General features: G+C 49.0%; 2 protein-coding genes across 2 annotated transcripts; both read left to right on the forward strand.

The window, feature by feature from the left end:
• Nucleotides 1–8,002: 8,002 nt before the first annotated feature.
• LOC118662771 (polyglutamine-binding protein 1-like) lies at nucleotides 8,003–8,862 on the forward strand. The gene has a single exon (XM_036321598.1). It carries the CDS (start codon nucleotides 8,020–8,022, stop codon nucleotides 8,860–8,862), a length of 843 nt encoding a protein of 280 aa, XP_036177491.1. The 5' UTR covers nucleotides 8,003–8,019.
• A 574-nt stretch (nucleotides 8,863–9,436) lies between these two features.
• LOC118664234 (F-box only protein 31-like) lies at nucleotides 9,437–11,226 on the forward strand. Its single transcript, XM_036324139.1, is given in 4 exon segments — nucleotides 9,437–9,518; nucleotides 9,799–10,028; nucleotides 10,119–10,805; nucleotides 10,807–11,226. Coding segments are annotated over 4 exon segments (1,419 nt in total).
• Nucleotides 11,227–12,053: the final 827 nt, after the last annotated feature.

A 12,053-nucleotide genomic window follows, 5' to 3' on the forward strand; every position in this document is an offset into this window, starting at 1 on the left:
CTCTAAGAGCCCTCCATTAGCACATGGAGACTAAAATACCGAATATATTGGCGTAAAATTGTTCATAATATTCACTCATTATCCTTTTAATTTTTGTAGGAGCTGTAGTAATATCTGATAATTGTAAATTATTTTTTTGCAATTAAATCCTGATAATTGGCAATTTGTGTCTTTATTCTTTTCCTCTTAACCAGCCTGACTAGAGGTTTATCGGTTTATTTTTCAATAATCTTCGGTTTCAGTGATTTTCTCAGTTTCAATTTCATTTAGTTCTGCTCTTAATTATTTTCTTCCTTGAGCTTGATTTGGATATAATTTACTCTTCTTAGATGATTGCTTCTCTTATTTTCTAATATAAGCACTTAATACTATAAATTTCCTTCTACAAACTTCTCTAAGCTACATCCAATAAATTTTTGATATATTGAGTTTTTATTTTCATTCCATTCAAACTATTTTAATTTCTTTTGTAATTTCATCTTTGACCCCTTATTTACTTAAATGTGTGTTGTTGCCAAATATTTGGGGATATTTTTTGTTATTGGTTTCTTTCTAGTTTGATTTCATGTACATTAGAAAAAATATTTTGTGTAATTTCAATTCTTTTAAATTTGTTGAGGTTTGTTTCATGGTCTCAACAACGCCCCCCCCCCCCCCCAACACACACACACACACACACAGTATTTAACGTGCATTTGGAAAGAGTGTTTATTCTGCTGGTGTTGTGTATAACATTTTATAAATTGCAGTTAGGTCAAGTTGTCTGATATTGTTACTTGGATCTTCTCTATCCTTGTGATTTTCTGTCTACTTTTGTTCTATCAATTACTGAATGGAGAGAGAAAATTTGAAGTCATCAACCATATTGTGGATTTATCTATTTTTTATTTCAATTCTATCAAGTTTTGCTTCATATATTTAAAAATCTGGTTTTTGACTCTGTATATTTAGGATTATTATGTCTTCTTCATAAGTTGACCCTTTTATCATTGTATAGTATCCTGTAATATTTGTTTTGAAATCTACTTTATCTGTTATTAATATAGCCACCCTTTCTCTTGATTAGTGTTTGATTAGTGTTTTTGTGTGACTTTTTTCATCCCTTTTTAACCTATTTTTTAATATTTAAAGTGAGGCTCTTATAGACAGCATATAGTTGAGTCTCTTTTAAAAATCCCATTTGACACTCTGCCTTTTAATTAGGTACTTAGATCTTTTCACCATTAATATGATTTTCCTTTTTTATAAAGGGCTGGAAGGCGCCCACGAGTCTCAAGCCACTCTTATGCAGGTGAGCAAGAGTGATCGGTAAGCATTGTATTCGAAGGAACCATTGAGCTAAAGCCAGCCCCATTAATATAATTATTAATATTGCTGAATTTATTTTTAAATTTTTATTTTATTATTATTTTATTTTGAAGAGAGAGGAAGGGCAAAGGAGAGAGAGACAGAAACATCAGTGTGAGAGAGAAACATCCATCGGCTGCCTCTGGGAATTGAACCTGCAACCCAGGGCATGTGCCCCGACTAGGAATCAAACCTGCAACCCTTTGGTGCATGGGATGACACTCAACCAACTGGGCAATGTAAGAAATAAGGCGAGCCCCCAAATTCAGGGGTCCTGGTGGAACATGCAGCACACTCAGGAGCCAGGCAGCAAGGCAAATATCTACTCCTGCAGGAGGGTGCGTGCACATGGTCTGGGAGCACAGGCACACTGAAGGGGTGACGGTCTGCTTGGTGTTTTAATCCTCACGCACGTGACCTGTCCTCACTCTTGATTGGTGCTCAGGCACACAGTCTTTTGCGATTGGCTAATTTAAAGGGAGCTGGCCTTTGCCATTTCAAGATGGTGGCCCCCAGGGGAGCTGCAAGTCATGCAGTCCAAAATGGCAGTTGTCTGAGCTGTTCTTTGACAGAAAAGACGACTTGTTTATTCTCACAGCAACACCAGCCAGGGCTGAGTTTATTTTTTTAATAGATATTAATGAATTAATTTTTGGTGAGATCAGAGTAGAGCTCGCCTGGAGCCCAGGGTCCAGTGCCCTTCCCCGGAGCTCCAGGCTGGGCCTGCTGCCCTGCATTTTGCCACAGTTTGTGCCTCCCTGTGTGGGAGGGTGGGTAGGACCTGGTGAAGCAGAGAGGCCTGGGACGGGAACCCTGGATGGCGGGGGTGGGCGCCTTGCACCAAATGTGAGCACCTCCAGGCGGGGAGACGATGTCTCCCATTATTGCTTCCTGGCCAATGGGCTTGACAGGGTCAGGAGAGTTTTGCTGAATGAAGAGATGAAATATAATCATCTTCCATTGTTGTTCTGGCTTATGAATCCTAAACCTTCCGAGCCAGTGGTGAGCTTGAGTTCCTCCTGAGTTTCAGGCCTAGCACAGTGGCCGGCACATAGGGAACCACTAGTATATATTACATATAAATAAATAAATATTTATTTATTTCCAATTCTTACAATTCTTTTTTTTTTTTAAAAAAAAAAAAGACAAGGGGGTAGGTCGAAATAGGCAGTTATTGTTTAATGGGTACGGAGTTTCTGTTCTGCAAGATGCGAGAGTTCTGAAGCTGGTGATGTTGCAACAATGTGAATGTACTTCATGCCCCTGATGCATACACTTGAGGGTGGTCAAGACGGTAAATCTTATGGGACTTCTATCTTACCAGAATTTTTAAAACTTGAAAAGAAATACGTGCTTTTTTGAAATACAACAAAATAAATACATTTTCTAACCATAAGAAACACAACTAGGTTAAGCCTGCATTATTTCTATCCACTTCACCAAATGTAAAGGACAGACCCTGCCTGTCAGTCACCCGAGCTGCATGTTCTCTGAAGCCAGGGGACTCCGCGGTTGTTCTCTGAAGCCAGGGGAGGCGTTGGAGGCAGGGCGGGTGGGACCGGGAGAACGAAGGCTTTACACTCCCCTCCACCGGCCAGTGCCTCCTTTGTGCCTGCCCTCTGGCTTTGACGGAGCTTGGGAGTGAGTGTCACGTCAGCAAGACCACAGGACCCAGCTGGTTATGCAACCCTGGCTGGTACACAACAAGAGCAAAAATAGTCACCTGCTCCCAGAGTTCGCCATGTGCCAGGGACCTGCCAAGTGCTCTGCGGGCGTTATCTCATGTAATTCTCCCAACTTGCCATGAGGTCAGTCCTGCAGGCATCAACATGGACAAAGGAAGAAATGAAGATGCTGCCGGCTCATTCATTCAGGGAGTGCTATGCCGTAAGAAGTGGGTTTGAAGCTCGGATCTTGTGCTCCAAATGCCATGGATCCCCTGCCCCGAGGCGGGCCCCCCACCGATGGGGAAACTGCATCCCTCAGAGAGTCACCAGGCTCCCTCAAAGGTGCTCAGCCAGGCGATGTGGAGGGCAGCCAGGTCTCCCAGTTCCCAGAATAGGGCCCTTTCTACCACCGGAGGCCTCTTTTGAGAAAGACAAGGTGTAGACTTTGTCAGCCAGAGCCCCATCTGCCCCCTAGTTGTGCGCCCTTGAAGGCAGTGTGGTGAAGGGTGTGAGCAGAGCAGTTCTTGTCTCCCTGACCTCTCCTTGAAAGTTTCTCTTTGCCTGCTCTCCGACCGGGACTGCTTCCTTTTCCAAGGAGACACCCTCAGGAAAGGGGGACCCAAGCAGGATTAAAAAACCTTCCTACCCCAGGGCTGTTGGGGGTGTTGCAGAGAGGGCCGCCCCCTGCAGGGGAGGCGGGGAGTAGGGTGGCACATGGGGCCACAGAGATGAAGGGCAAGAGCACAGCTTGCCCAAGTGGGGGTGGGAGGGGTTGTTTCTAAGCCCATCGCCCTGTTTTAGGTCAAGTTTCCTAGAAGCAGACCTGGTCATGAGGAATCCTGTGAGACGGGTTTATTGAGGAAATGCCTGCAGCCGGAAAAGGAAGGGGAAGAAACTAAACAGGGTGTGATGCCAGACCAGAAACAGCCTCAGCCAGATCCCTGGAGCAAAAATGATGCCTGGAGTTTGTTCCGGCTCAGAGCGAGGAAGCTGGCTTTCACCAGTTAGTCTTGGCTAAGGGTCACTGGGGTGGGTCACTAAGGGAAGGGGGGTGGGGTATAACTCCAGGTGTTTACCATACTCTGCACGTGGGGAACAGTGTCTTCAGTGGCCCTAGGCAAGCCCAGAAAAGATGCAGGGGCAGGTGGTTTGGAAGAAAAGTCAACAGAAGTACAGAGAGGGGTCCACAGCAGTGATCAAAGGGAATCTGGTGGAGCACGGATCATGTCCCCTGCACCACCCTCAGGATTCATCCTAATATTTCAGGATTCTGGGTCTTTCTCAGCAGCATGGGATCCATGACAGAAGAGGGGAGGGCACTTGTCAATGGGGAGCCTGAAACCTGTGGGCACTTTGGAGTAAGAATGGAGGGTACAGTGTCAGGAGAGCCCCAAAGAACCAGATGTCACAGTGTGTCAGGGCTGAGGGGACTTGACTCTCCTCCATTCCCTCCACTGCTGCCTTTATACATGCACAGAGTCACCACACACCCATGCACGCTCGGACACACGGGACACAGGAGCACCCCTTTGTGACTACGCGTGCACACACAGACCCAGATCATACATGGATGCTCTTGGAGAAACATATCCATAGACATGCACGCTCACTTGAGCTCATCCCAGAAGCATTCCCAGACAAGGTTCTTTTTATTCCTGCTTGGGGGAGGGAAAAGTAGGAGGATGGGCAGGCAGAGTCCAGGCCGTGGCCAGTGGCAGCTGGCTGCTGAGGAATGACCTTTGGCTGGAATGTCCCAGAGCCCAGAGCCCAGAGCCCAGAGCCCAGAGCCCAGAGCCCAGAGCCCAAGCTTGTGTCTGTCTGGGGTTGCTTGTGGAGGACTGACAAAAGTGTCTGGAAGCTCAGCCCCGCCGCCCCCCGCCCCCCGCCCGCCCCTTCACGTCCCCTAAGGTTCCACTCCCACCTTTGACCCAGGCCTTACACCATCAGCAGGCCAGGGGGCCCTGTCTCCATTGTACAGACAAGGATCTGATCTGCAATCCAGGGAAGGAAATGAACTGGGCTTCCTGATGGGTAGTCCCAGCCCCTGCCTGATAGCCTGCTCCCTTCCCAAATGGTAGGAACCAGCAGGAGCATTGTCAGTGGAAAGCAAAGGGCATCAGTGCAGAGTCAAACTGACTTGAGCTGGGGCTCCCAGTCTGTTAGTGGGCACAGGCATTTAAAAAATGTGACCGTCCTTCCAGCCGGCATGGCTCAGTGGTTGAGTGTCAACCTATGAACCGGGAGGTCAGGGCACATGCCCAGGTAGCAGGCTTGGTCCCCAGTAGGGGGCGTGCAGGAGGCAGTTGATCAGTGATTCTCATTAGTGATGTTTCTCTCTCTTTCTCTCTCTCTTTCTCTCCCTTCCTCTCTGAAATCAATAAATAATATATGTAAGAAATAATATATACAAGAAAATGGATTTGGGTGGAGGGGAGTAGGGTAAAAGGCATTTTTAGCCGGAGGGAACAGCTTGTATAAAACGCTGGCTCTGGGGGAAGCAAGGTGTCCTAGGGAACAGGAAGAAGCTCAGGAGGCTGCAGGGGGTAGGGAGTAGCTCAGAAGGAAGGCAGGAGTCACACTGGGAAGGGCTGTACGCCAGCCAAGGAGCCAGAGAGCACCAAGAAACCACTGGGTTTTCATCAGAGGAATGATTTTGTCAGACCCACACTGGGGAGCTCCTCCTGGCTCCAAAGTCATGAATGGCTCAAGACAGATTTGAGAGGGAACATAGGGCAACTGAGTAAGTGGCGGCTGGTAGAGGCTTTGCTGGCCAAGAGGCAAATTGTGGCTATTAGGTAGGTTCTTATATAACAAGGAAGGAAACAATTTCCATAAAATTTTAATGGACCAAATTCAAAGTAAATAATTGAATACGAAATTGTAATACAAGTCAACTAATGAGAAGCTGGAATTTTTCGGAGGATAACATTTCACTTAACTGGGGCTCAACGTTAGTGTTCCCTCCCATCACATCGATTGCACATGCTCATCTGTAAAAAGCATTCTTAGTTCACGGGTTATTCAAGCACAGGCTGAACCCTGGCCTAGACCAATGGGCCCCAGGAGAAAGCAAGCGGAACAGGAGGTTTCCTCTCTTCTCCTCACCCCCAAAAGCCACAGTGCCTGGACCTCCACCATGACTGGCGCTCCTTTGAGAGAGGTCACTGCTTCCACAGGGCTCTAATTAAAATGTACCCTTGTTGCTAGGAGAGACTAGATCCTTTAGCCAATAGGAAGACACTGACATAAAAACATTTGTAATCATAAACCTCCGGGCAAGAGGTGCCTCCCCAGTGCTCTCCTAGGGCAGGACTAACGTACATGTGTTTCTTGAAATTGTACTGTGTCCCAGATATGGAAAGCGACTTGCTTGAGGTCACACTGTCAGTGGCTGACAGAGCTGGGATTTGAACCCAAGTCTCAGGGTTCCCAGCTGGGTTCCTTTCCCTACCATCATGTCCCTGCCAGGGACTCCTGCTAATTTGATGGGGATGTGCACCTGGGAAAGGAGCAGTGTCAGGACTCATCCGTCCAGGACAAAATGCTCTTCAGGCTCCTGCCTTCCACACCTAGCAGTGCCAGCAGATCAGGCCTCTCATTTACATATATTTGCATATATCACTTCCAGAGGAGGAAACTGAGGCTGAGAGAATGAATAAATTGCTTGGCATGTATAATAAACTAAAAAAAAAAAAAAAAGTCCCCTAAAAGATATTCACATCCTAGTTTCTAGAACCTTTGAATGTTGCTTTATAACCTGGACCCCTCGTACAAGTTTTTCTGTGTGAACATGTTTCCATTTCTTTTGGGTATGTACCTAGAAGTGGAATTTCTGGGCCAACTGGTGACACTCCTTTTCCAACATGGCCCCACTATTTTCCATTTCCACCAGCAATGTTTGAGGGGTCCAATTTTTAAACATTCTCATGAATGTTTTTTATTTTATTTTATTTAATCTTTAATTTCTTTATTGGTTAAGGTATTACAAATGTGTCCTCATGACCCTATTAACCCCCACCCCCCCGCCATTCATGTTCTCATCCCCCTGTTCATGATCATTGGTTTGGCTTATATGCATGCATACAAGTCCTTTGATTGATCTCTTTCCCTTACCTCCACCCTCCCCTGCTTTCCCTCTGGGGATTGATAGTCTGATCCCTGTTTCTCTGTCTTTGGATCTGTCCCTGTTCATCAGTCTATGTTGTTCTCTATATTCCACAAATGAGTGAGATCATGTGGTATTTATCTTTCTCTGACTGGCTAATTTCACTTAGCATAATGCTCTCCAGCTCCATCCATGCTGTTGCAAATGGCAAGAGTTCCTTCTTTTTTACTGCAGTGTAGTATTCCATTGTGTAGATGTACCAAGGTTGTGGTATTTTTTGACTGCATTTCTGTGAAATGCTCCCCACCCATAAGCATATCCCTGGAGGCATCTCCCCACAGAAAGCAGATTAATGACTGCCTGGGGCTAGGGCAGGAGGACAGGGAGGGGCACTGGGAAAGGGAGGCTACTGTTAATGGTTATGGGTTTGAAGTCCTACAATTGGGACACAGAACCTGGCTGGAGAACCTGGCTGGAGAACCTGGCTAGAATCTGGCTACAGAACCTGGCTAGGCTGCTGATCACCTGAACACTGCCTCCATGTCATTCCTTCTTTGCTGACTCCGTCCACACCTTTGGGAACCCCTGGACCTGCTGGGGCTGGACCCCAACATCTGGTGCCCGAACAGGGACCTGAAGCCTGGACCCTCAGATTTGGGAGAGACGGTCTAGCTCTGTGCTTTGGAAGGAAAGAGTCACGTGGTCCTGGTGATTCTAGTGGCGATGACAGGGATGCGACCTGTCTGACAGCGTCCCGTACCTGCGTGACTCTTGGTAACGTCGAGGGATGTGCATATTTTGAAGCCGGAGGACGTGCTCCCCTGTGTATCCCCATCCTGGCTCTTTGGTTCTTCCCACCCAGCAGTCTTTGGGGGACGTTGCATCTGCCTGCTACTCGCTATGCCGCTGCCCATTGCTCTGCAGACCCGCTTGGCCAAGAGAGGCATCCTCAAACATCTAGAGCCCGGAAAAAGGTTCCCCATCCCTGTCTTATCTGAACCCAGGAACAGGACAGATTTAGAACCAGAGGAAGAGATCATTGCTGAGGACTACGATGATGATCCCGTGGACTATGAGGCCACCCAGTTGGAGGGCCTGCCACCCAACTGGTACAAGGTGTTTGACCCTTCCTGCGGACTCCCTTACTACTGGAATGTGGACACAGACCTGGTGTCCTGGCTCTCCCCACATGACTCCAACTCCATCGTTACCAAATCTGCTAAGAAACTCAGGAACAATAATGCAGATGCTGAGGAGAAGTTGGACCGGAGCCACGAGAAATCGGACCGGGGCCATGAGAAATCCGACAGGAGCCACGAGAAGTCTGACCGGAGCCACGAGAAATCAGACAGAGACCATGAACGTGGCTATGACAAGGTGGACAGAGAAAGAGAGCGGGACAGGGATCGGGACAGGGACCGGGACAGGGACCCTGACCGTGGATATGACAAGGTGGACAGGGAAGAGGCCAAAGAACGGCGCCACCATCGCCGGAAAGAGCTGGCTCCCTACCCCAAGAGCAAGAAGGTTTCAAGCTGGAAGGATGAAGAGTTAGACTCAATGGACCCCAGCGCATACTCAGATGCACCCTGGGGCACCTGGTCAACAGGACTCCCCAAGTGGAACGAGGCTAAGACGGGTGCAGACATGACAGCCACCGGGCCCCTCTTCCAGCAACGTCCCTACCCATCCCCAGGGGCTGTGCTCTGGGCCAATGCTGAGGCCTCCCGAACCAAGCAGTAGGACTGAACCCTCGTGGTTTTTATTATTTATTTATTTATTTATTTATTTATTTATTTTTATTGCTTGAAGTATTACAAAGGGTATTACATATGCCTCCTTTTTTCCCCCACCCTTGACAATCCCCTGGCCTCCCCTACCCGCCAGTGTCTTATGTCCATTGGTTATGCTTATATGCATCCATATAAGTCCTTCAGTTGATCTCTTACCACCCCCCCTTCCGCCCCCCTACCTTCCCCGGCCTTCCCGCTGCAGTTTGACAGTCTGTTTGAGGCAGCTCTGCCGGTGTATGTATTTTTGTTCATAAGTTTGTGGTGGTCTTTGTTGTCCATGGGTGGGTGGGATCATGTGGTGTTTTTCCTTCATCGACTGGCTTGTTTCACTTGGCATGCTGCTCTCCAGTTCCATCCATGCCGTTGCAAATGGAATGTACCCCAGGAGACCAGAGGCACCAATGAGAAAGGATGTGTGCACCCGTGTGTTCATAGCAGCACAATTTGCCATGGCTGAGATCTGGAAGCCGCCTGGGTGCCCATCGGTGGATGAATGGATTGGAGAGCTGTGGTACATCTACACGATGGAATGCTATGCTGCTGTGAAAAGGAGGGAGCTCTTGCTATTTGCGGGGGCATGGATGGAACTGGAGAGCATTGTGCTGGGTGAGGTGGGCCAGTTGGTGGGGGAAGGGTGCAGCGGGGTCTCACTCATTCATGGATGGAGACCATTATAAACTTAAAAAAAAAAAAAAAAAAAAGTCCTACAATTAGCTCCTCTCTGAGGGGGCGTTTCTAGGCCCTGGGGGGCGTGGCTGGACTCTAGGGAGGACCCAGTCAGCTTAAAACCCTGCTGAGGCGCCATGGCCCACACTGTGCTGGCTGTTACACGTGGAGGCATGGAGGAGTGCGCTTGCTTCTGCGGCGTGGGCTCTTCGCGGGGAAGTCGGTGTCCTCAGGAGCCAGGGCCCAGCTGAGACTGCAGCGGCCGAAGGCAAGCGAGCCCCTGCAGAAAAGCACCTCGAGGTGGACACGGCAGCGCGGTGCTGTGCGGGGAGTGGAGGAATCGAGAGCCCCATGCTGCCCCCGCACTGCTCACTGCAGGACCTGCCTGTGGAGATGCTGGTGGAGATCTTCACCTTGCTCCCCGCCACCGACCTGCCCAGCCTGGCCCAGGCCTGCACCAAATTCCACCACATCCTGCACAACGACAGCATCTGGAGACGGCGCTGCCGGGAGGAGTATGGCCTTCGTGAAAACTTGCAGAACCTGGACATGACCGGTATGTCTTATCGAGAATTCTATGCGAAGATCTTCCCATACAGAAACATTTTGGGTTTGTGGCAACTAGATAATAGCCATGGAACACTGCTGAATGTAGTGGTGGACGGCTTATGCATTACTGGTTGGACGTACACGCCTTCCGATAAAACCCATGTGCAGGGCCCAGTGGAATCCAAGCCCTCGTTCAGAATTCGCCTGACGGAGACGAAATCAGCCGCGGTGGAGTGCATGGAAGGCCGCCACAGCAGGCCCCACAGCCGCCACATGCAGATTCGGAAGGACAGGTTCAGCACCCAGTGCAACAAGACAGACCACCTTAAGGATTCACCAACGCGGCTTAGGGAGGAGTGGGGGCAGGTGCTGGTGCGGAAGGACAGACTGCGGTATGACTGCCTGACCTACCGCCGCCTCTACCTCCCGCCCAACCACCCGGACGACCTCATCAGGCCAGGCCTCTTCCAAGGCAAATACCATCGCTTCGGCCTAATGATTGCCATGCTCAGCTTCCATGGGGAGTATGCCAGGGTCACCGAGATCACGGGAAACTACAACGAGACGATAGAGATCCACCTCATGCGCCGCATCCAGCTGGGAGATGGCAAGATCTTCCGCAACTTCAACAAACTCTACCGCGTGGTCCTGGAGATTGAGGATCAGGTGATCCGGGAGCAAGCAGCAAGAAAACGGGACTGAGGAAAGCGAGGGCCATGGCTGGCAGAGCCCTGCCCAGCCCGGCGTCGGGGAGTCCGGGGCTGCAGCTTCGGAGGAGCAGCCTGTTCCGTTTGTTCTGCCTGTGGGCATGCGCTCAAGACTCCACAACTACCCCAGCACCTGCAGGATGTGTTTCTATGGCGTTTACAGTGTTACCAACCGTTCCATCACCTACCCCAGGCGCTTCCCTGGAGTCTTCATCCTGTTCGATGAGAACCACTTGGGGTTCATCGGTCTGGAGATGAAATACTTCATCCTGTTTGGCAGAGTCCAGAACACCTTCCAGAATGTGGAGGCACCATCTCCCAAGGCCTTCCTGGAGATGCTCTCCAACATTCAGTCCGGACCCTCTGGGAGGAGCAGCTGGCGTGCACTTTGAAGATTTGACCTTCTGACCAGCTTACCCACCTTTGTTTGTTTTTTTAATCCTCACCCAAGGATATTTTCCCATTGATGTTTTGAGATAGTGGGGGAGAGAGGGAAAGACAGAAATAATCGATGTGAGAGAAACACATCAATTGTCTCCTGCCCAAGACAGAACAGGGCCAGGCTGGGTAGGGGCCAGCAATTCAGGTAGAAATAAACCTTAGACCAGTGGTCTCAACCTTCCTAAATGCTGCGACCCTTTAATACAGTTATTCGTGTTGTTGTGACCCCCAATTTCATTGTTACAAATTGAACATAATTAAAGCATAGTGATAAATCACAAAAGAAATAAATAAAGACATCTTAGTTAATATATATTGTTTATTTATTAACATTGAATTCATGGCCAATAGCAATAGAGCTCAGTCCTTATGAAAGCTTATCTAACAGATACATTATCTCCATAACGCATAGCTAGTGCTTTGGCACTAAGGCTGCGGGCTATTTTAAACAGCAGGGCCACAGGCTCCTGGGATGGCGTCTTCAGAGACAAATGGGGACTGTTCTCATTCCTCACGGGGATCTGAAGCAAAGAAGGAACATGGGGGAAGGGCAGAAAGCAGCAGCTCCTCAGACTCCAGCAGTAGCGATGAAGATGCCCGCAGCTCCAGCTCATCACCTCGGGGGACTCCTCTGACTAAGAATCCAACTGAGCTTCGTTCATTCCTAGGTGGCGGGACAGAGACCATCCCTACAGAACTCTTTGGCACCTATGTACATTGCAGGGCTCTTTCCCCTGTCCGTTTATTGCTTTGCTTCTTCCTTTACCCTCCTCCTCCT

This window comes from Myotis myotis, unplaced genomic scaffold, assembly GCF_014108235.1.
Source record: "Myotis myotis isolate mMyoMyo1 unplaced genomic scaffold, mMyoMyo1.p scaffold_m19_p_10, whole genome shotgun sequence".
In the NCBI taxonomy this organism is placed as follows: Eukaryota; Metazoa; Chordata; class Mammalia; order Chiroptera; family Vespertilionidae; genus Myotis; species Myotis myotis.